Source organism: Thalassophryne amazonica, chromosome 7 (genome assembly GCF_902500255.1).
Source record: "Thalassophryne amazonica chromosome 7, fThaAma1.1, whole genome shotgun sequence".
NCBI classification, from domain to species: domain Eukaryota; kingdom Metazoa; phylum Chordata; class Actinopteri; order Batrachoidiformes; family Batrachoididae; genus Thalassophryne; species Thalassophryne amazonica.
Window position 1 is genome coordinate 708,776 of NC_047109.1, and position 23,596 is coordinate 732,371.

The 23,596-nt window shown below is 41.9% G+C and overlaps 1 protein-coding gene across 1 annotated transcript in view; it reads left to right on the forward strand.

The window, feature by feature from the left end:
* The window catches only part of LOC117513538 (collagen alpha-6(VI) chain-like), a 276,666-nt gene that overhangs the window by 29,922 nt on the left and 223,148 nt on the right, over positions 1-23,596 (forward strand). The window contains 3 exon segments of the mRNA XM_034173701.1: positions 2,135-2,743; positions 9,634-10,221; positions 19,248-19,814. Of these exon segments, the coding sequence (XP_034029592.1) occupies positions 2,135-2,743; positions 9,634-10,221; positions 19,248-19,814 (1,764 nt within the window).

A 23,596-nucleotide genomic window follows, 5' to 3' on the forward strand; every position in this document is an offset into this window, starting at 1 on the left:
TCCAGCCTATCGAGTAGAATATGATGATCCATTGTATCAAATGCAGCACTGAGATCTAACAGCACCAGAACCGTAGTGGTGTTTGAATCCATTGCAAGCAGAAGATCATTCATCACGTTAGTGAGAGCCGTCTGTGTGGAATGATATTTTCTAAAAGCAGACTGCAGTGGCTCCAAAAGATTGTTCTCAGTAAGATAGTCTACGAGCTGCCGTGACACCACTTTTTCTAGAATTTTAGAGTAAAGTGATAGATGTGATATCTATCACTTTCTATCTATCATATTTTTTTCAATACACTAGAAGAGGTGTCAAATCCGGCTTCAGAAAGTAAAAAAATGTGTTGCTTCTACCTGTGCACCTAAAACAGGTGATCTCAATAATTAGCTCATCCACCTGCCTGAAGAGCTGAACTAATTACAGTCAGCTGGTTTAATGGGAAGATGGAACAAATTTGTGGCTGGAGTTTTACTTTCTGAAGTTGGATTTGACACCTCTGTACACTAGGGTCAAGATTAGGTTTCTTAAGTAATGGTTTAGTCACTGAAGATTTGAAACATTTAGAAATAGATTGTTATGTGTCGACGCGGGTTGAGAAGCGGACCTGCGTCTGACGGAACCCAGCGCTAAAACAACCAGAAAGCGGTTCCAATAACAAAACAATTTATTTTCCCCCTTTGGTGCATAACAAAGTGTACAAACAAAAACTGCGTCGGTCTGGCGGAGTGAAGGACGGCACGCTCTCCAGTGCCCAAAAGGATCGAAGCCCGGCGCTTCTGGACCCACGTTCACCGCCAAACACCCCCCAGGTGGACACGACAAACCGACTCTGCGAAGGATAGAAAAGGTGAGGTAAGTCAGCAGCTACAACTAATATCCTTCAAAGGCACACACTATCAGCAACACATTCAGGTCCGAATTCAAGTTTTATGTAAATGAGCAGCTTCTCACAACAGGTGGAGGATCATCAGTCCGCATGCCACGGCAGTGAGAAGCGAGCTGCACAACTCTCATCAAAGTTCAAATATACTGCGTAACAAAATACCAAGTTACTGTTAACAATTATTCAGATAATCAATCACCTCTGATGTGTGCTGACAGCATGTGTCCCTCACCCTTCCTCTTTCACAGGCACGATGTGTCAAACCCAGGCGCGGTCCTCAGTGTCTCACAAACGAACATCACAAGGTCGAGTTTCCGGCAATTCTGCTTGAATCACACATGACTTAAATGCAGAACGCCATCTCATTATCTGCTTCAGCTGAAAGTCTTTAAGGTTGCACGTGAGCACCATCCACAGGTGCTGCACATAACGTTGATGAGGGTGAAGGACTCTTCTGTCAGCACCTTCTCCACAGACAATAAATCAGTTTGCATACCACCTGGAGAGCAAAGAAAAGAAAAGAACACCACCAAAATGTCCAGCCACACCCCCCCAACACACAACATAGATCCAGAAGTTAAAGAAAGATTCATCATTTCCAGCACAGTCGCCCCAAGAGTGGACCACAAGTCCTTAAACAAGGGTTCTTGATGAGGACGTCCATGTTGATGTTGAATGCCTCAAAAATGTGACCTGAGGCAGATGGAACAAAATCTGCCCCTAATGAACTGATGTATCCAGTCTAGAACTCAAAATGTCACTCACACGTCACAAAAAAGCACAGGCCGGGCGGCAGGGGTTAATAATTTTAAAATCTCATGAAATTTCACCCAATTTATTTTTCCCTCTAAGGGAACCAAAAAATGAAGAAGCACCTTGAAAAAGTTGAAGTTTGTTTTTCTGGACCATCCTAATATATATAATAAACATTTTGATACGTTAATGCTAGTTTTCTTCTTTCACACTGCGAGTTACAAAAGAAGTGGTGTGAAAAACGGCGGTACATAACTATCTATATGTGGTAGGGAGAATTTCATAACTGTATCTTTATAAAATTCTCAAAATAATGAGCTGTATCCCAAAGTTCACAAACAAAGCCATCTTCTTCAGTGTGAGTGGTAAAGAATGCAGAGTTCCTCCCCGTAATATGATTTAAAATATTCTGGATCTTTTTGCTATCAATAGCTGTCTCTCTTAAAGTCTAATGGAAATATGTGTGACCACATAACTTCACAGCTCTTCCCTCCCTCTCAGTCTGCACTCAAGAAGCTGTTGCCGACATCGTCTTCATGGTCGACGGGTCCTGGAGCATCGGCTTGGCAAACTTCGAGCAGATCCGCCAGTTTCTTTATTCGCTGGTCAACGCCTTCGACATCGGCCCCGATCGTGTTCGCATCGGCTTGGTCCAGTATAGCACCACGCCGCGCACCGAATTCAATCTCAACACCTTCCAGAACAAGAATAGCATCCTCAAGTACATCAGTAAGTTACCGTACATGGGGGGCGGCACCCTCACAGGTCTGGGTCTGGACTTCATGCTGACCGAGCACTTTGTGGAAGCGGCTGGAAGCAGGGCTGGTGAGAACGTGCCGCAAATCGCCGTGGTGATCACTGATGGCAAATCACAGGACAACGTGGAGTCTCATGCCAAGGAACTGAGGAAGAAGGGAATCGTCTTGTATGCAATCGGTATCAAAGATGCGGATGAAGAGCAGCTGAGGGAGATCGCGAATGAGCCGCACAGCCAGCACGTGTACAGTGTGTCTGATTTTTCAGCGCTGCAGGGAATTTCTTTGAACATCCTCCAGACGCTGTGCACGACCGTGGAGGAAGCCAAACGCCAACTACTGCAGATATCTCCAGGTAAACCGCATGCCGACACTCAGCTCGCGGCGAACGCTGGGCTCCTTAAGTAACTAACGACTTTAGGCTTGAAGGAAGATCTGACCTCAAACAATCCCAGAATATTCAAGTAAAAAACACAGACTGACTTTCTTAATTGTAGCACTGAAAAACAAAACACACACACACACACACACACACACACACACACACACACACACACACACACACACACATTTATGTTAAAAATGTGAAAGGAAAAAGTTCCAACTCCAGTTTTATGACAACATTCGCCCTATTGACGTTTCAAATCCTGCAAAACCTCGGAGAGGTCGCCGCACTGCGAGATCTCAGTAACATTGAGAACTGCATTGAGACGCTCTGATCACGCTGCACTTTAACCGCTGCACACGGACAACACCATTAACATCACAACATAAAACTATTTTTATATTGTGCCTAAAACTCTCCTGAATATATTCTCTGGGTTTTTAGATGTTGTTATTGTGTTTATTTTATGTAAACATGTGAGAATCACAGGTTGTCTCTCTGTTATTTTCAAAGGGAGCTGCTGTGAGCTACAATCACTTCCTGATCATGTCGTTCTGGGGGAAAGTGACGTTTGCTCTTTAACGTCTTGATTATTGTTCTTTACAACACTGTTTGTCGTCTTTGTTCCAGACTAATATACGAGGTCTGTTAGAAAAGTATCCAACCTTTTTATTTTTTTCAAAAACTATATGGATTTGAATCACGTGCGCTTGCATCAGCCAAGCTTGAGCCTTTGTGCGCATGTGTGAGTTTTTTCACGCCTGTTGGTTGTGTCATTCGCCTGTGGGCAGGCTTTGAGTGAGCACTGGTCCAGCCCCCTTGTCGGATTCTCATTGTCAGGGAATTGTCTGAGCGACTGCCGCTTTGCTCCATGAAAATTTTTTCAGAAACTGTGTGAGACAGCCAGGTGGAAAACATTCGGAAAATTCAGATGGCTTTCGGTGAAGATTCTATCGACGTCACACAGATTAAGGAGGATTACAACCGGATTAATGATGGTCCACAGCAGCGGAGGGTGCGCCGCGCTTCGAGCAGCCGTCGACAGGCTGAAACGACCAGATCATTTCCAAAGTGAAGGCTGTGTTGATCCGGGATGTCGTGTGACTACCAGAGAAATCGCAGAAAATGTGGACATCAGCACTTTTGCGGAACATTCCACTGTTACAGGAGATTTTGTAATGAAAGACGTGCGGAGGAATTCACGCGTCGGGACGGAGCTGCTCATGGTGCACAACAAAAAACACCTCCGTGTTGGAAACGATTAGGAAGATTCAGACGGCTTTCGGTGGCTTTTCAGTCGAGTGAGTATCCGAGAAATTGTGTAACAGCTGGGCATGCCACAACATGTCCTGTGAGACTTCCAACATGGAAGTGTTTTTTGTTGTACGCCATAAGCGGCTCCGTACCGACGTGCGAATTCCTCTGCACGTCAGCCGCTGTGGGCTGTCATTAATCCGGTTGTAATCCTCCTTAATCTGTGTGACACCGATAGAATCTTCACCGAAAGCCATCTGAATTTTCCGAATGGTTTCCACCTGGCTGCCTCACACAGTTTCTGAAAAAATTTTCATGGAGCAAAGCGGAAGTCGCTCAGATATTTCCCTGACAATGAAAATCCGACGAGGGGGCTGGACCAGTGCTCACTCAAAGCCTGCCCACAGGCGAATGACGCAACTGACAGGCGTGAAAAAACTCACGCATGCGCATGAAGGTTCAAGCTTGGCTGATGCAAGCGCACATGATTCAAATCCATATAGATTTTGAAAAAAATAAAAAGGTCGGAAACTTTTCTGACAGACCTCGTATATAATATGTCTGAAATTTGGTTTGCGTTTATTAAATTCCACGCAGATTAAATGTAACAGACACGGATTATTTGTTATAATTGTTTTAGCAAGTTTTCAGGGTATCATGCAGCAGTCTCTTATTAACGTGACGTAAAGCATAAAAAATACATTTTTGTAGTATAATATTCATTTACAACTGTCATCGTGTTGATTCTCTCTATGTTGTTTGACTGCATCTACTCTCTGGCACGCAAGGGATTATGGGATACATCAGTAGGGCAAATTCAGACTCTTGAACAATGTTGAGTTGTAATTTGCTTCTAAAGACCTGTGTGGACTGGCTTTGAAAAAGGCAGGAGACTTTTGAGCTTTGGACATACTTTCAGAAGATTTGAGGCTTGACATTTGTTTGGAGAAATTTCACACTGAATTACATTTGAATACCCAGCATTCCCCTGAAAGACAGAGAATTCCACATCAAGATTTTATATCTGATTTGGGGTTTCACATTGACAAAACATGAGATTTGAGTCTGACTCTACAAAGACTTCAGTTGACTTAAGACTTGCTTCAAATGATCCATATAGACTTTGCCTGAGTTTACACGTACACTGGTATTTTTGAAAACAGGGATTTTCTTCCTTCAGTTTCAAAAAATATATACAAACATTATATCCTCATCAAAATGCAAACTGTATTGTAAAGTGCTGTGCAGAGCATGCCAAAGCAAAGTTCAATGTTCCTTATTAATATGGAAGCGCAGTCTCTTTTGAACGCTGTGTGACATTGTGGGGTTTGACCACTTATGGGGACGCTTGCTCCATTGGACAATATATATGCAGCATAACTTCACACGGGAAATGGTGTACTGTTTTGTTTTCGGCTGCAATCACCGAAGCAGGCGCAAAAAGTGTTTTTCTTGATTCGGTTCCCAGTGAAGAAGGGAAGACGAGGCAAACAGGAGAGGTCGTGTCGGTACATGTTAGCCTACATAACTAATCAGTGTAGCTGTGTTCTCTCACCTGCAAAACCGCCTCAGCATGTTTGAGCTCAGGATCATAAACAAACCACAAGACATGTCCACTTTCCACCACATCCTCACTTTTTCACTTTTTTGCGTGTAATTTGCCCAAAAACCCATATTTTACCCCTTTGGCGACACCCTCAAACGAGACTGTGCTGTCCAATTGTGTCCCTTAGGAGAAATTTGTCTTGATGCATGGGGTGGGGTACGGGGTTCTACTGCACAAACAATAAAACAAAACAAAACCTTTAAAACAATAAAAACCACAAAGATAAATACAACCAAGAATAAAAAAAAACCTTTAAAACTGTGAAAAATTAAACATAAAGATCACTTCAACCAACCAGCCATAAGTTATGAGAAAACCGTTTAAACAACTGAACCATTCAGACAAAAAAGATGTACAAAAGTTAGCACATTAACAGAAAAGGCAAGTAAAAGTGCAATTTTAAGCGTGTTTATTGATAAGCTTAATGGACAATGGAACAAATGAATCCTTGTACTAGTTGCATTTGCACAGAGGAACTTGATGTGTCCTTCCTGAGTTCAGCAGGGTGTACTCTGAGTGCACAACATGTGAGCTGTCCATTAAGATGTTTTTTTGCTTGTGTAATTGTTGCTTGGTCAGAGAGTTCTTGAAAACTGGGAGGAGTGTGGCCCATGATCTTACCTGCGGTTTTAAAAAGGGAATGGATCTGTGCTTTCAGTTTGACTGGGAGGTTCCCAGTCAAACTGAAAGTGATACCATAGCGAAGAATGGACTCAATAGGATACCGTAATCTCGTTTGAGGTTGTGACCTAAAGGAGTACAATAAGATGCATACAACACAATTTCTCTACTTCCGGGGTCCCAACCACGGCATTTTCAAAGCAAATCACACAAAAACATAGTGAAAATGCAAAGAAAATGTGATGATGCTGTGGGAAAGTGGACATGTGTTGCAGTTTGTTTATGATCCGGAGCTCAAACGTGTCAAGGCGGTTTTGTTACTCTGGTTAGCTGTGTAGGCTAACACTTACCCGCACAATGTCTCCCACTCGCTTCGTCTTTTCTTCTCCACTGGGAACTGAAAAAAAAAAACAAACAAAAAACTTTTCGCCATTGTTTTGGTGATTGCAGTGAAAAACAAAACAGTCCACCATTTATCCATGTGAAGTTATGCTGTGTATATATTAAATGGAGGTCCCCGTAAGTGGTCAGATCTCGCGATATCACAGAGGGTTCAAACGAGACTACGGTATCCTACTGTTGTGCTGTAAAAGATCAGCATAATATTTTTGCAGACCCTGAATAAACAGCCTGCACAGGAAGTGAAGATGTTGATGAATTCTGGTACAGACAGAGGTAACCTATGCCTGCCAGCTTAAGTTACTGTCAATGTGAACACCAAGGTATTTGTAGAAGGTCACCTGGTTAACTGTAAGGTTGTGTATGACAACAGGGCTCTAAAGGGATCTAAACCGAACCCACGTGTTTGCAATAAAATGAATGAATAAAGATAACACAGCGTATAAAGTTATATATATATATATATATATATATATATATATATATATATATATATATATATATATATATATATATATATATATATATTTATTTATTTATTTATGTGTGTGTGTGTGTGTGTTCTCCACTCAGATTGCATTAGCCAATCACAGATTAGCCTTTCTGTCCATCATTTACTTGTATTTTGGCATGCTTGGCGCCAGAAAGTTATGTTGGATCCAAAGGCTAGGACCAAAAGTTATATTGGATCCATTCCCACTGACCAATAGCATTAGAGCTTACTGCCAACAGCTAGCCAATCAGAGCGCGGCATACAATTATTCATGAGATGACATCACTAATGATGTAACAGACGTCAGGAACTTGCTGACAGACGCTGGTTGAAAAAATGGCAACAAACATGTCAACAACAGCAGAAAATGTGTCTGCCAGCGAGGTTTGCTGAGTTCACAGAGGAGGAACTGGTGGAAATATTGAACTCCAAGGATGCCAAAAACACTAAGAAGGTAGACAACCACGCTACTGACGTTTTAGAAGCATTCATATGCTGTTCACAACAAAATAAATTGATCTAATTTACTTGACTCTTTGTTGTTTGCTTAATTTGGGACGGGGGATGGAGAACATAACAATTGATGGATGGCAAGTCATCCAACCATCCATTATTTGTATAATGGATATATATATATATATATATATATATAATATATATATATATATATATATATATATATATATATATATATATATATATATACATATATATATATATATATACAGTGAGGAAAATAAGTATTTGAACACCCTGCGGTTTTGCAAGTTCTCCCACTTAGAAATCATGGAGGGGTCTGAAATTTTCATCTTAGATGCATGTCCACTGTGAGAGACATAATCTAAAAAACAAAAAAAACAAATCCGGAAATCACAATGTATGATTTTTTTAATAATTTATTTGTATGTTATTACTGCAAATAAGTATTTGAACACCTGTGAAAATCAATGTTAATATTTGGTACAGTAGCCTTTGTTTGCAATTACAGAGGTCAAACGTTTCCTGTAGTTTTTCACCAGGTTTTCACACACTGCAGCAGGGATTTTGCCCCAGTCCTCCACACAGATCTTCTCCAATCTTTCAGGTTTGGAGTTTCAGCTCCCTCCAAAGATTTTCTATTGAGTTCAGGTCTGGAGACTGGCTCCAGGACCTTGAACTGCTTCTTATGGAGCCCCTCCTTAGTTGTCCTGGCTGTGTGTTTGGGGTCATTGTCATGCTGGAAGACCCAGCCATGACCCATCTTCAATGCTCTTACTGAGGGAAGGAGGTTGTTTGCCAAAATCTCGCAATACATGACCCCATCCATCCTCCCTTCAATACAGTGCAGTCGTCCTGTCCCCTTTGCAGAAGAGCACCCCCAAAGTATGATGTCTCCACCCCCATGCTTCACGGTTGGGATGGTTTTCTTGGGGTTGTTCTCATCCTCTAAACATGGTAAGTGGAGATGATTCCAAAAAGCTCTATTCTGGTCTCATCTGACCATCTGACCTTCTCTCATGCCTCCTCTGGATCATCCAGATGGTCACTGGTGAACTTCAAACGGGCCTGGACATGTGCTGGCTTGAGCAGGGGGACCTTGCTGCCCTGCAGGATTTTAAACCATGACAGCATCATGTGTTACTAATGTAATCTTTGTGACTGTGGCCCCAGCTCTCTTCAGGTCATTGGCCAGGTCCTCCTGTGTAGTTCTGAGCTTTCGTAATCATCCTTACCCCACAAAGTCAGATCTTGCATGGAATCCCAGACCGAGGGAGATTGACAGTCATCTTGTGTTTCTTCCACTTTCTAATAAATAATCATAACAGTTGTCTTCTACCAAGCTGCTTGCCTGTTGTCCTGTAGTCCATCCCAGCCTTATACAGGTCTACAGTTTTGTCCCTGGTGTCCTTAGACAGCTCTTTGGTCTTGTCTATGGTGGACAGGTTGGAGTGTGATTGAGTACCTGAACAGGTGTCTTTTATACAGGTAACAAGTTCAAACAGGTGCAGTTAATACAGGTAAAGAGTGCAGAATAAGAGGGCTTCTTAAAGAAAAATTAACAGGTCTGTGAGAGCCAGAATTCTTGCTGGTTGGTAGGTGTTCAAATACTTATTTGCAGCAGTAACATACAAATAAATTATTTAAAAAATCATACATTGTGATTTATGGATTTTTTTTTTTTTTTAGATTATGTCTCTCATAGTGGACATGCACCTAAGATGAAAATTTCAGACCCCTCCATGATTTCTAAGTGGGAGAACTTGCAAAACAGCAGGGTGTTCAAATACTTATTTTCCTCACTGTATATATAAAGTCAACCAATTTCTCTAATTTTCACTGTTACCAGCAGTTGTATAAGTTAATAGTTAAGTCTTTTAAAAAAATTAAGTTACAGTACCACATTAGCATGGACTTGTCCAGTCCCCTGCAGATATTCAAACTCTAACAGATTTAAGTGTTCCTCAGCCTGTTTCTTCAGGAGCTGACTTCTTTCTTCTTTCTGTCTAGAATGTGCCAAAGCCAGCATCGCCGACATAGTCTTCCTGATTGATGGTTCCTCCAGCATTGGCATCGATAATTTCCAGAAAGTCCAGCAGTTTCTTCGCAGTGTCATTGAGGGCCTTGATATTGGTCCTGACAAAGTTCGGGTCGGTTTGGCACAATATAGCAACGACCCTTACCAGGAGTTCCTGCTGAAGGATCACATGGACAAGCAATCCCTGCTGGCTGCAGTAGACCAAGTTCCCTACCGGAGAGGACGCACAGAAACGGGCAAGGCCATCACCTTCCTCCAGCAGCAGTACTTCACAGAAGAGGCAGGCAGCCGTGCCAAACAGCGGGTACCTCAGATTGCTGTGGTCCTCACAGATGGAGACTCCACAGATGATGTTGTGGCACCTGCCCAGCTCCTGAGGAAGGAGGGAGTCATCGTGTTTGGTATTGGAGTTGGAGATGCAAACCTGAAAGAGCTTGAGGATATCGCCAACCGCCCTCACGAGCGCTTCATGTTCACCATTGATAGCTTCCAGGCTCTGCAGAGGCTGACTGTAAGTCTGCTGGAAACTGTTTGCATCTCAGTGGAGGATCAGAGGATGGGTAAGTCAAAGAACTCAACCTTCCCCTCAGTTAATGTACAATACAAGAACACAGATACCAGAAAACAAACTACTGGTAAGTCTATTTGAACATACAAAAGCAGCAATCAGGTGACTTAAAAATAACCCCAGCCAATGTTTTTACTTTTGTTATGATCGTCTCTGTAACAGCCAAAGGCAACAGGTGAAGGACCAAAATGTGAAGGGCAGCAGCAAAATATAACTGGTTTATTGAATGAATACTGAGCACGAGAAGAGACACTGGAGGAAGGGATGACACTGGAAACTGCCAGTGTGCTGCCTGTGACAGTGTTTGGGGTTTTATTTATTTATTTTTCATGCATTCGTTTTGTGAATTTACCCAGCGGCTCCTGCAGCACTGAACCCTCTGGAGTCTTGGCTATTTTTGGGCACTTTTGACTACTTTTGGTTTGACCTTCATAATTTACCTTAAAAAACGATTTACCTGGCCTTGTTTGGTGTCATTTTGTTTCAGCACAACCTCACCTGTGTGACTTTACAGTTTTTCTGTCATTCTGACATACCGCATTAAAACAGTGACCCAATATTCACTCCAAAACCTAAAATTCAAATCAGAAAAAAGTTAGTAGAGAAGCTTGAATCTTCGACTGGACTGGGTTGCTTGACGCGAGGACATTTCGCTTTAAGCCATTTTTATAACTTTGGGCCCTGTCCCACTGGGGAGAGGATTAATTGCACATGAATTGAGTATACAAAGTACGGGCGTTCGTTGTCGTCCGCAACAAAAATGGCCAAAAATGACAAATGTCCCAGTATGAATTACGGATATATTAATAATATATAGCGAATGTATGATGAACAATCACAGTTGTATAACCCATGTAGTGAGGAAACGGATCAGACCCATTGCGATTATCACGGCAGTATTACGGGTGTATTATGATGCATCGCGCACATGTTGTGCATGCATGGCATCTGCATTGTGGTCATAAATGAAGTGCACTCAGGCATCACTATCACACCAACAATACAGGCTCTGGAGCATTTGCTGGACTTGGACAAGTTGATTGGAGTAAAGAAGCAGTGAACAGGGCGAGTGGTGACGTCAGCGGATCGCATCAGCTCGTCTGAACGATTATAACAAGAAGATAAATCTGTTATAAACATTGGAATAAATACTGTAACAGCTGCAGACAAGAAGGAAAAACACGCAACTTTTTTACCAAGCCGTTCGCACGTGCACGCTTGATAAAACAAGCTGCAGAAAGCTTCCTCTGTGATTCAGGAAGTAATTAGAGCCATTTTCAACAGGGAATTTGCAGAATAAAATTATAAATCTGCAACGAAATAATTAATTCATATAGGCTGCATCCAGCGCAGAGCGCGTGGCAGCCGGTAGAACAAAGAACGGTGTCCAGCTATGAACACAGTGCATCTGATTTGCATCCGCCACAAATCAGATGCAAAGCAGACGTAATAAAAACGCTTTATTCGTGACCAGTCTGTATGCACTCGCTACAACTTATTTTAGTTCGTGATGTGGACATGATGGGCACGCAAAATATCCGTTTTACACACTGTCCCAGTCCGCTGCCAAGCCGCAAATCCCTGTCAGTTGCGGATATCAGCAGATGACGGCGCATATACAGCGCATAGATTATGTTTGTGTATGTATTGAGTATGTATTGAATATGTATGGAGTATGTAAGGCGGATGTGATCCGCAGCCAAAATTTTGTGCAGCTTAAAAATCCTGATACCGGAAAAACGTACCTCTGCAGATAATTGCGGACATGTGCAGGTGTCGGCCGACTCATACAAGCATGTTTCACCCATATTGCGGATGTTAAGTGAATATGAGCCAATTTTGTGCGCAATCCATACGCAAATCCTCCTAAACGCCAGTGGGACAGGGCCCTAAGAATGTAAATATAAATTGTAAATTTCAAAAGTATATGTAAAATGTATTATAAACAACGTTATATACAACAATTCACATTAACAAGCTGTCTTTGAGAAAATCAGGCGGGAGTGTCCGGATGGCCCGACTCGGATTTTGATGAAATTTTCACCAATTACCCTTCAAATAGATTGATCAGGCATGGTAAAGTTTTTTTTTTTTTTTCATCAGACCAAATTTTACCCCATTTTTGGTCAATTCAAAATTTTATGTCAAAACACACAGAGAATCCGTTTACATTAAAATATATAGTAAAAATGTTCAACTTTGACAAAGCAATTTTCAAATCTGAGCACGTAGTTAGAAAAACCGAGCATGAAGCATCATCAGGGAGGCCCTGAGCCTCTGTAAACCATTGTCCGTTGAATGGATCTTTTCCTTATATTTCTATAATCAACACTTTTTGAATTTTATAAGTGGATGCTTTTAGGGCCAAATCCTGGACAGCAGGAAATTTGAAATTCCTCATATATTAGTCAATATTTTGCTTATTTCAGTAAAAAAGGCATCATTTCATGTGCTTTCTGATATGGGGAGTTCATTTATGTAATTCGTTTTACGATCAGATTTTGACTGGTAAGCTCCTGAGTTTTCCACCAGTGGTAACACCCCTCTCTCCTGCTACAGTTTGAGGGAATCGTATTTCTTCCCAGCCCTCTCGCTCCTCCAGCTGAAAGAGGAAATCAGTCGTTTTTGCTGCAGGTGTCTGCAAAATGTGCAGTGAATATGAGACTATTATAAAAACCTTGCATAAATTATTAATCATAATTTAAGTTATACTTGGCCTATTAACAAAATTTAAAAAGTAGTATGGAGGATGAATTCCACATGTTTGACACATATTCAAACAGACAGAGTGGAGTGGATTGTGTGCTATGTCCGCTTAATTAGGTCATGTGATTTTTTAATGCAGCAGCATGTCAATTGACTCCAGAGGGGTAACTTGAAATTAACTAACGGTAAATTCTGCTAATTTTTCTTAGCTGTTTATCAGCTTAGGCTTGCCTCTACTGGTGGTTGGCTCTCACTGCGGTATTGTATCACTTCCTGTTCCGGAGCACAGCGGTGTTTTTCTGTATCTGTTAGCTGTTTAATCTGTGCAGTTAGATTGATCTAGTTATCTAGATTACGATTTGTTTCCCAGTGTAATCTTTACGTGCCTTAACTAAAGCACTCCTTCTGCTGAATCACCTCTAAATTATTTACACATTATTCACTTTGCGTGTTTTTAGGAATCCGCTAGCTTAGCGTAGCTACTAGCTCTTAGCCGATTTAGCATGGCGGCTTCTCCTGTCTCTCCCGCACTTTCTGCTCTGGGTGTGAAATGTTTAGTTATTCCTCGGCCTCCTTTAGCAGTAATGGTACTTGTAATAAGTGTAGCTTATTCGTAGCTTTGGAGGCCAGGCTGGGCGAATTGGAGACTCGGCTCCGCACCGTGGAAAATTCTACAGCTAGCCAGGCCCCTGTAGTCAGTGCGGACCAAGGTAGCTTAGCCGCCGTTAGTTCCCCCCTGGCAGATCCCGAGCAGCCGGGAAAGCAGGCTGACTGGGTGACTGTGAGGAGGAAGCGTAGCCCTAAACAGAAGCCCCGTGTACACCGCCAACCCGTTCACATCTCTAACCGTTTTTCCCCACTCGACGACACACCCTCCGAGGATCAAACTCTGGTTATTGGCGACTCTGTTTTGAGAAATGTGAAGTTAGTGACACCAGCAACCATAGTCAATTGTCTTCCGGGGGCCAGAGCAGGCGACATTGAAGGAAATTTGAAACTGCTGGCTAAGGCTAAGCGTAAATTTGGTAAGATTGTAATTCACGTCGGCAATAATGACACCCGGTTACGCCAATCGGAGGTCACTAAAATTAACATTAAATTGGTGTGTAACTTTGCAAAAACAATGTCGGACTCTGTAGTTTTCTCTGGGCCCCTCCCCAATTGGACCGGGAGTGACATGTTTAGCCGCATGTTCTCCTTGAATTGCTGGCTGTCTGAGTGGTGTCCAAAAAATGAGGTGGGCTTCATAGATAATTGGCAAAGCTTCTGGGGAAAACCTGGTCTTGTTAGGAGAGACGGCATCCATCCCACTTTGGATGGAGCAGCTCTCATTTCTAGAAATCTGGCCAATTTTCTTAAATCTTCCAAACCGTGACTATCCAGGGTTGGGACCAGGAAGCAGAGTTGTAGTCTTACACACCTCTCTGCAGCTTCTCTCCCCCTGCCATCCCCTCATTACCCCATCCCCGTAGAGACAGTGCCTGCTCCCAGACCACCAATAACCAGTAAAAATCTATTTAAGCATAAAAATTCAAAAAGAAAAAATAATATAGCACCTTCAACTGCACCACAGACTAAAACAGTTAAATGTGGTCTATTAAACATTAGATCTCTCTCTTCTAAGTCCCTGTTGGTAAATAATATAATAATTGATCAACATATTGATTTATTCTGCCTAACAGAAACCTGGTTACAGCAGGATGAATATGTTAGTTTAAATGAGTCAACACCCCTGAGTCACACTAACTGTCAGAATGCTCGTAGCACGGGCCGGGGCGGAGGATTAGCAGCAATCTTCCATTCCAGCTTATTAATTAATCAAAAACCCAGACAGAGCTTTAATTCATTTGAAAGCTTGTCTCTTAGTCTTGTCCATCCAAATTGGAAGTCCCAAAAAACAGTTTTATTTGTTATTATCTATCGTCCACCTGGTCGTTACTGTGAGTTTCTCTGTGAATTTTCAGACCTTTTGTCTGACTTAGTGCTTAGCTCAGATAAGATAATTATAGTGGGCGATTTTAACATCCACACAGATGCTGAGAATGACAGCCTCAACACTGCATTTAATCTATTATTAGACTCTATTGGCTTTGCTCAAAAAGTAAATGAGTCCACCCACCACTTTAATCATATCTTAGATCTTGTTCTGACTTATGGTATGGAAATAGAAGACTTAACAGTATTCCCTGAAAACTCCCTTCTGTCTGATCATTTCTTAATAACATTTACATTTACTCTGATGGACTACCCAGCAGTGGGGAATAAGTTTCATTACACTAGAAGTCTTTCAGAAAGCGCTGTAACTAGGTTTAAGGATATGATTCCTTCTTTATGTTCTCTAATGTCATATACCAACACAGTGCAGAGTAGCTACCTAAACTCTGTAAGGGAGATAGAGTATCTCGTCAATAGTTTTACATCCTCATTGAAGACAACTTTGGATGCTGTAGCTCCTCTGAAAAAGAGAGCTTTAAATCAGAAGTGTCTGACTCCGTGGTATAACTCACAAACTCGTAGCTTAAAGCAGATAACCCGTAAGTTGGAGAGGAAATGGCGTCTCACTAATTTAGAAGATCTTCACTTAGCCTGGAAAAAGAGTCTGTTGCTCTATAAAAAAGCCCTCTGTAAAGCTAGGACATCTTTCTACTCATCACTAATTGAAGAAAATAAGAACAACCCCATGTTTCTTTTCAGCACTGTAGCCAGGCTGACAAAGAGTCAGAGCTCTATTGAGCTGAGTATTCCATTAACTTTAACTAGTAATGACTTCATGACTTTCTTTGCTAACAAAATTTTAACTATTAGAGAAAAAATTACTCATAACCATCCCAAAGACGTATCGTTATCTTTGGCTGCTTTCAGTGATGCCGGTATTTGGTTAGACTCTTTCTCTCAGATTGTTCTGTCTGAGTTATTTTCATTAGTTACTTCATCCAAACCATCAACGTGTTTATTAGACCCCATTCCTACCAGGCTGCTCAAGGAAGCCCTACCATTATTTAATGCTTCGATCTTAAATATGATCAATCTATCTTTGTTAGTTGGCTATGTACCACAGGCTTTTAAGGTGGCAGTAATTAAACCATTACTTAAAAAGCCATCACTTGACCCAGCTATCTTAGCTAATTATAGGCCAATCTCCAACCTTCCTTTTCTCTCAAAAATTCTTGAAAGAGTAGTTGTAAAACAGCTAACTGATGATCTGCAGAGGAATGGTCTATTTGAAGAGTTTCAGTCAGGTTTTAGAATTCATCATAGTACAGAAACAGCATTAGTGAAGGTTACAAATGATCTTCTTATGGCCTCGGACAGTGGACTCATCTCTGTGCTTGTTCTGTTAGACCTCAGTGCTGCTTTTGATACTGTTGACCATAAAATTTTATTACAGAGATTAGAGCATGCCATAGGTATTAAAGGCACTGCGCTGCGGTGGTTTGAATCATATTTGTCTAATAGATTACAATTTGTTCATGTAAATGGGGAATCTTCTTCACAGACTAAAGTTAATTATGGAGTTCCACAAGGTTCTGTGCTAGGACCAATTTTATTCACTTTATACATGCTTCCCTTAGGCAGTATTATTAGACGGTATTGCTTAAATTTTCATTGTTACGCAGATGATACCCAGCTTTATCTATCCATGAAGCCAGAGGACACACACCAATTAGCTAAACTGCAGGATTGTCTTACAGACATAAAGACATGGATGACCTCTAATTTCCTGCTTTTAAACTCAGATAAAACTGAAGTTATTGTACTTGGCCCCACAAATCTTAGAAACATGGTGTCTAACCAGATCCTTACTCTGGATGGCATTACCCTGACCTCTAGTAATACTGTGAGAAATCTTGGAGTCATTTTTGATCAGGATATGTCATTCAAAGCGCATATTAAACAAATATGTAGGACTGCTTTTTTGCATTTACGCAATATCTCTAAAATCAGAAAGGTCTTGTCTCAGAGTGATGCTGAAAAACTAATTCATGCATTTATTTCCTCTAGGCTGGACTATTGTAATTCATTATTATCAGGTTGTCCTAAAAGTTCCCTAAAAAGCCTTCAGTTAATTCAAAATGCTGCAGCTAGAGTACTGACGGGGACTAGAAGGAGAGAGCATATCTCACCCATATTGGCCTCTCTTCATTGGCTTCCTGTTAATTCTAGAATAGAATTTAAAATTCTTCTTCTTACTTATAAGGTTTTGAATAATCAGGTCCCATCTTATCTTAGGGACCTCGTAGTACCATATCACCCCAATAGAGCGCTTCGCTCTCAGACTGCAGGCTTACTTGTAGTTCCTAGGGTTTGTAAGAGTAGAATGGGAGGCAGAGCCTTCAGCTTTCAGGCTCCTCTCCTGTGGAACCAGCTCCCAATTCAGATCAGGGAGACAGACACCCTCTCTACTTTTAAGATTAGGCTTAAAACTTTCCTTTTTGCTAAAGCTTATAGTTAGGGCTGGATCAGGTGACCCTGAACCATCCCTTAGTTATGCTGCTATAGACGTAGACTGCTGGGGGGTTCCCATGATGCACTGTTTCTTTCTCTTTTTGCTCTGTATGCACCACTCTGCATTTAATCATTAGTGATCGATCTCTGCTCCCCTCCACAGCATGTCTTTTTCCTGGTTCTCTCCCTCAGCCCCAACCAGTCCCAGCAGAAGACTGCCCCTCCCTGAGCCTGGTTCTGCTGGAGGTTTCTTCCTGTTAAAAGGGAGTTTTTCCTTCCCACTGTAGCCAAGTGCTTGCTCACAGGGGGTCGTTTTGACCCGTTGGGGTTTTACATAATTATTGTATGGCCTTGCCTTACAATATAAAGTGCCTTGGGGCAACTGTTTGTTGTGATTTGGCGCTATATAAAAAAATTGATTGATTGAATTGATTGATTAGTGTTAACAGTTAACTTTTCTGTAAGCAGTTTAATGGTTGTCCACTTTTAACATTGACAGAACCATGCTGACCTTGTTTTATTGTGCTTTTATAGAATCAGTTTTATCCTTCTGTCTTGTTTTGTGATTTGGAAGTGTGTCCCTCAAAAACAAAAATTGTTTAAACCAAATTGTAAAATGGTAGAGCAAGCTGATTGGAGAGTCTCAGCTTCAGCCAGAATCCCTGTATACTAAACAGGTACAGAGGATATCTGGTTCGATTCTGAGAGACGTCTCCCACCTTCTTCATGGTGAGTTTTTAGCTGCTCCTCTCAGGTCGGTGGTTCAGGGTACAGGCACTGGAAAGTGTACAAAGACAACAATATGGCAAGGGACCGTGAGGGTTTAAATGCTGGTGGGCTAATCAGTGTGAAATGAGGAACAGGTGGTGTTAACGAGGTGCATGTGTGGAGCAATCTAGAAACGGGGTGTGGCTAGTAGACAAAGATTAAACACAGTGCAAAAGTGTGAAGGAAGGGAAACACAGAGTGGAGTGATGGAATAGACAAAGACACGTGAGCTGGTGCCAAGAGTGTGAGTGAAAGATATGAGGCAGGTGCAGTGATGTGAAGTGAACACAATCAAATATGAGTGAGGGACGAAGACATGATGGCAGGTGCGGGGACGTGGAGTGGAAACAAACAAATGGCAACGAGGAAAAACAGAGAACAGAGCTAAAACAGAAACCAAGGGCAAAATATAATACTACAACAAACTGGGCATGAACATGAGAACTGATCAAAGACTAAAATGGAAAATAAATACTTAAGCAAAACTAATCTGGAACTGACTCAGAAACAAGGTGGTAAAACAGCTATAAGAAAAACAGAGACTACATGATGACAGAAAGCAAAATCCGATATTACAGCATAACTGTTAACACAAATGAGAAAAACAAAATAAACAAGTGATAACAAATGATCCACAATGAAAACACAGTCCAGCTGAACAAAACTAGAACGGAACTGAACAATTGCTAAAGAATGAAAAGTAACAAAGAAACAAAATGACAAAACAACACAGAACAGAAAATAAACACATGATGAAAATAAAATAACTACTGTAATAAATCAAAGCTGGAGAAGATGGTGAGTAAAAGAAAGGGGAAAAACTGAATCAAGGCCCAGATCAGGGCCAAACCATGACACATGTTCTCCTAAATTAATGATTGTAACGGACCATTCCACATTTTTACAAATATGTAACGTTTAAATGGTACACATGTTATTTATGCAGTTTGCCAATACGCATTTTAACCAGTTTTAATATTATGAACGTTTGGTGTGTCCTACAGCTATTTACATGTTGTGTAACTGATTTTAAACACTGTAATCTGAATGATTTTAACAGGGCTACTTGTTCTACATGCCTGTTCTGTTCTTTTCCAGCCTTGGCAGAAATGTTTGCAGACATCTTCTTTCTGGTGGACGCCGGCATCAGTGCAGCCGAGTTTCAGAATTTTCGGTCGTTACTCCTCCGACTGGGGAATCAACTTAATGTCGATGCTTCTGCTTATCGCTTTGGTCTGGCCCAGTATGGTCAAGATACCAAGGTGAACTTTCTTCTTAATGCCCATCAAACCAAAAATGAGACTCAGACTGCTTTTAGGCAGCTCCGCCGACTCCAAGTGCAGCCCAATGAACAACGAAATCTGGGCAGAGCTTTGCAGTACGCAAGCAAAAACGTCTTCACCAGCGAGGCAGGAGGCCGGGCAGACCAAGGATTCCGACAGTTCCTGGTCATCATAAGTGGAAAAGACTCTGATGATCTTGTGTATAATGGAACTCGTATGGTCAAATCAGCAGGAATAGTTGTGGTGGCAATGAGCCTGGGGGCTTCAATGACTGAAATGCGGCAAATAGCTACTCCGCCACATGTGTATCAGTCTACCGCCATAGTAAAAGAGCTGAAAACTCTGTTTGAAACTGAGGAACCAGAGGCCATTCAAACCGAAGGTAAGACTTATTTATTTATATCTTGTATGTTTATTCTTCTTGGCTTTGCAGTGTTGAACTGAAAGTCTTTCAGTCAAATGGATCTTAGAAATTGTATTTAAAATGGTTTATCTGTGTAAAAATCTCAGCATACTGCTCAAGATCACCTTCATAGAGAAAATAGTAATATTGATAATTAATCAAAATCCTATCTATCCCCAAGCTAAAATTTGTGTTGTTTTTAAGGATGTTTGTTGGCGCTCTGCATTATTCTTCCAACGTCTCTGCTGAAACGGGTCAGATCACTGCCAAAGAATGGATTATTATCATAGCATTCTGGATTGGGTATTTTCAAGTTAAACATTTGTCACACTGTCAAATGTGGGCCAATTTATTTCTGTTACGTATTTCCAAGGCTTCATTTTTTTTGCTATGATTGTTTTGATCTCGCTAACATCTTGCGGACCGCGAAACTCGGTATGCCAACATCATATCTAAGGCCTGGTTCACACGGCAGGATAATTAGGCCGATATCGTACCCGATCTTCCCCTTCTGACAATCTTAAGGATGCCCCGAGCAATCATGATGACACTAAAGATAATCTTATCAGATATTCCTGCCATGTGTGGTGTGTTAAGAATGCTCTGATCTGCTCGGTAGGACATCAGGAGCGCTCCGATCGCAAATCTGGGATATTCAAAATGTTGGATTTTTTTTGGCCCGATATCGCAGCGTGTGTTGTGTCCTTCGACCACAAACGAGCACGCAGCCTGCTGAATGTGATGTGCAGCCAATCAGAAAGCGAGGTGACGGACATACGGAGCGGAAAATAAAATAAAAACAGCTGTTCTGACTTGCCAGAAAGTCCGGTGGTTTCGCTGTATCCACTCCTTTAAAGAACGCCTTTTCTTTTTGTTTTTGTATTGTTTTTTTCCCCTCTGTTTTAAATAGTCCACAAGGTATCTCCGTTTGTTTACTCTGAAGTCACGTTTAATCTCAAGAGATTTTGCGAGATTTCCTGTCTGAGCTGGGAATGTTCGTGTGTGAAATCTGTTCGTGTGTGGCTGAACACCACACACTGTACGACCAACACTGTTAGAGCTATGATTTGTTTTTATCTTCACGTGTGTGGTCTTGGAAAACCTAAATCCTGTCGTGTGAACCAGGCTTAAATCCATCATGGATCATGAATCACTGCTTTAAAGTACTCACCTCGTTGACCAAAATAATACTATGTCTTCTTTGTCTCTATCAGTGGATTACACACTAGCTTTAGAGGTGCATCCTATAATCTGGCTCAACCCATAATCTGCAGGTAGGGCAGGTCTGGGTAAGCTTGGTAGGAAAATATTGCAGTGACAAGGCAGAGTTCCCAGTAAGTAATTACTAATTTGTGACGATGGTCCTCTGTTGGAAAAAGGTTTACTGTCCACTCAGAGGAGAATTATTGCCCCAATTGGAGGAGTTACAGTAAATATCTCTGGGTCTTGTTCACGAGTGGGGGTAAAATGGAACATGAGATCAACAGATGGATTGAAGTTTAGTCTGAGGTCCTACAGATGCTGTAGCAGACTATCATGGTGAAGAAAGAGCTGAGCCAGAAGGTGGCGCTCTCAATTTACCAGTAGACTTACGTTCCATCTCCTGCCTACAGTTGCAAGCTTTGGGTAATGACTGAAAGAACAAGGTCGCAGATGTAAGTGACGGAAATGAGGTTCCTTCATCAGGCATTTGGTTTTACACTCAATGGCAGGGTGAAAAACTGTAATATCTGGGAGGGACTCTGAGTTGAGTGATTGCTTCTTCGTATCAAAAGGAGCCAGCTGATTTGATTGATTAATTTGGTGAGGATTCCCCCAGTAGTCTCCCAAGGGAGGTCTTACAGGCACGTCCAACTGGAAGTACGAGGTCTGTTAGAAAACTATCTGACCTTTTTATTTTTTGCAAAAAACATATGGATTTGAATCACGTGAAATTGCATCAGCCAAGCTTGAACCTTCCATGCGCATGCGTGAGTTTTTTCACGCCTGTCGGTTGCGTCATTTGCCTGTGAGCAGGCTTTGTGTGAGCAGTGGTCCACCCCTCTCGTCAGATTTTTATTGCGAATAAAATGTCTGAACGATTTGGAGCTTTGCTGCATCAAATTTTTCCAGAAACTGTGAGAGACCTCCAGGTGGACACCATTTGGAAAATTCAGATGGCTTTCAGGGACGATTTTATGGGGATTACACAGATTAAGGAGTGCTCCAGCCGGTTTAAAGACCGCCCACAGCAGCTGAGAGCGCAGCGCACTCCGAGCGCCGATCGACAGGCTCCTCTTTCCATGACAAAAACTCCTGTAACAGTGGGATGTGCCGTTCATTTCCAAACTGAACGCTGTGTTGATCCGGGACATCGTCTGACTACCACAGAAATTGCAGAAGACGTGGACATCAGCACTTTGTTGGCACATTGAGACTGACGTGCGGAGGAATTTGCGCGTCGGGATGGAGCCACATGGCGCAAAGCAACGCCGTGATGAAGCCTCACAGGACATGTTCTGGCATGTCCAGCTCATCCACAATTTCTCGGATAGTCACATGACTGAAAAGCCACCAAAAGCCGTCTGAAAGCCATCTGAAAGCCGTCCTGTGAGACCAACACGGAGGTGCTTTTGTCCTGCGCCATAAGCAGCTCCGTGGCGCATCCTTCCGCTTCTCTTTCCATGACAAAAACTCCTTGTAACATGGGAATGTGCCGAAAAGTGCTGATGTCCATGTCTTCTGCTATTTCTGTGGAAGTCAGATGACGTCCGATCAACAAAGCCTTCACTTTGGAATAAGCGGTTGTTTCCAGCGGGTTTCAGCCTGTCGTGTCGACGCTCGGAGTGCGCCGCGCTCTCAGCTGCGGTGGGCGGGTCTTTTAAACCGGCCTGGAGCACTCCTTAATCTATGTAATCCCATAAAATCGTCCCTGAAAGCCATCTGAATTTTCCGAATGGTGTCCCCTGGAGGTCTCTCACAGTTTCTGGAAAAATTTGATGCAGCAAAGCTCCAAATCGTTCAGACAGTTTATCGCAATAAAAATCCGACGAGAGGGGTGACCACTGCTCACACAAAGCTGCTCACAGGCAAATGACGCAACCGACGGTGTGAAAAAACTCACGCTGCGCACGAAGGTTCAAGCCTGGCTGATGCAATCACACGTGATTCAAATCCATATTGGTTTTTGCAAAATAAAAAGGTCAGATAGTTTTCTAACAGACCGTCGTATGCCCCAGGGAAAACCTAGGACACGATCAAGGCATTATATTCTCTAGCTATCTTGGAAGACCTTGAGATTCCCCAGGAAGCGGCGGACACTTGGCTGAGGGTATGGAAGTGTGGGCTGACCTGCTTGGTCTGTTGACACCATGACCCAGACACAGATAAGTAGCAGAAAATTAAGAAATTAATGAAAATGAATCTCCAGTCAAAATTGAAGCAATACCATTCTGAACCCTGTCAATACTCTAAAGCTTCTACGTGACAGTCCCAAATAAAACATCATAATCAATTCGGGAACATCAAAAAGTATGACTCAAAATATCAGCATTAGCTATAAACAAAATTGTGTAAGTTTTGCAGTATTATCATGTGCATATTGAGAAACAGAGATCAAGATTTCTGCCTCACTGTGCAAAACACCCAAAGACAGAATGAAATGATCTAGTAGGAGTTTGAATGCGTGAGTTTGTCCTTGTTGGCATCTGTTTTTGGTAATATTGGAAGGTATCACAATAGGCAACAGAGCTCATATGAGTTGGCTACAAGGAATTTGACAC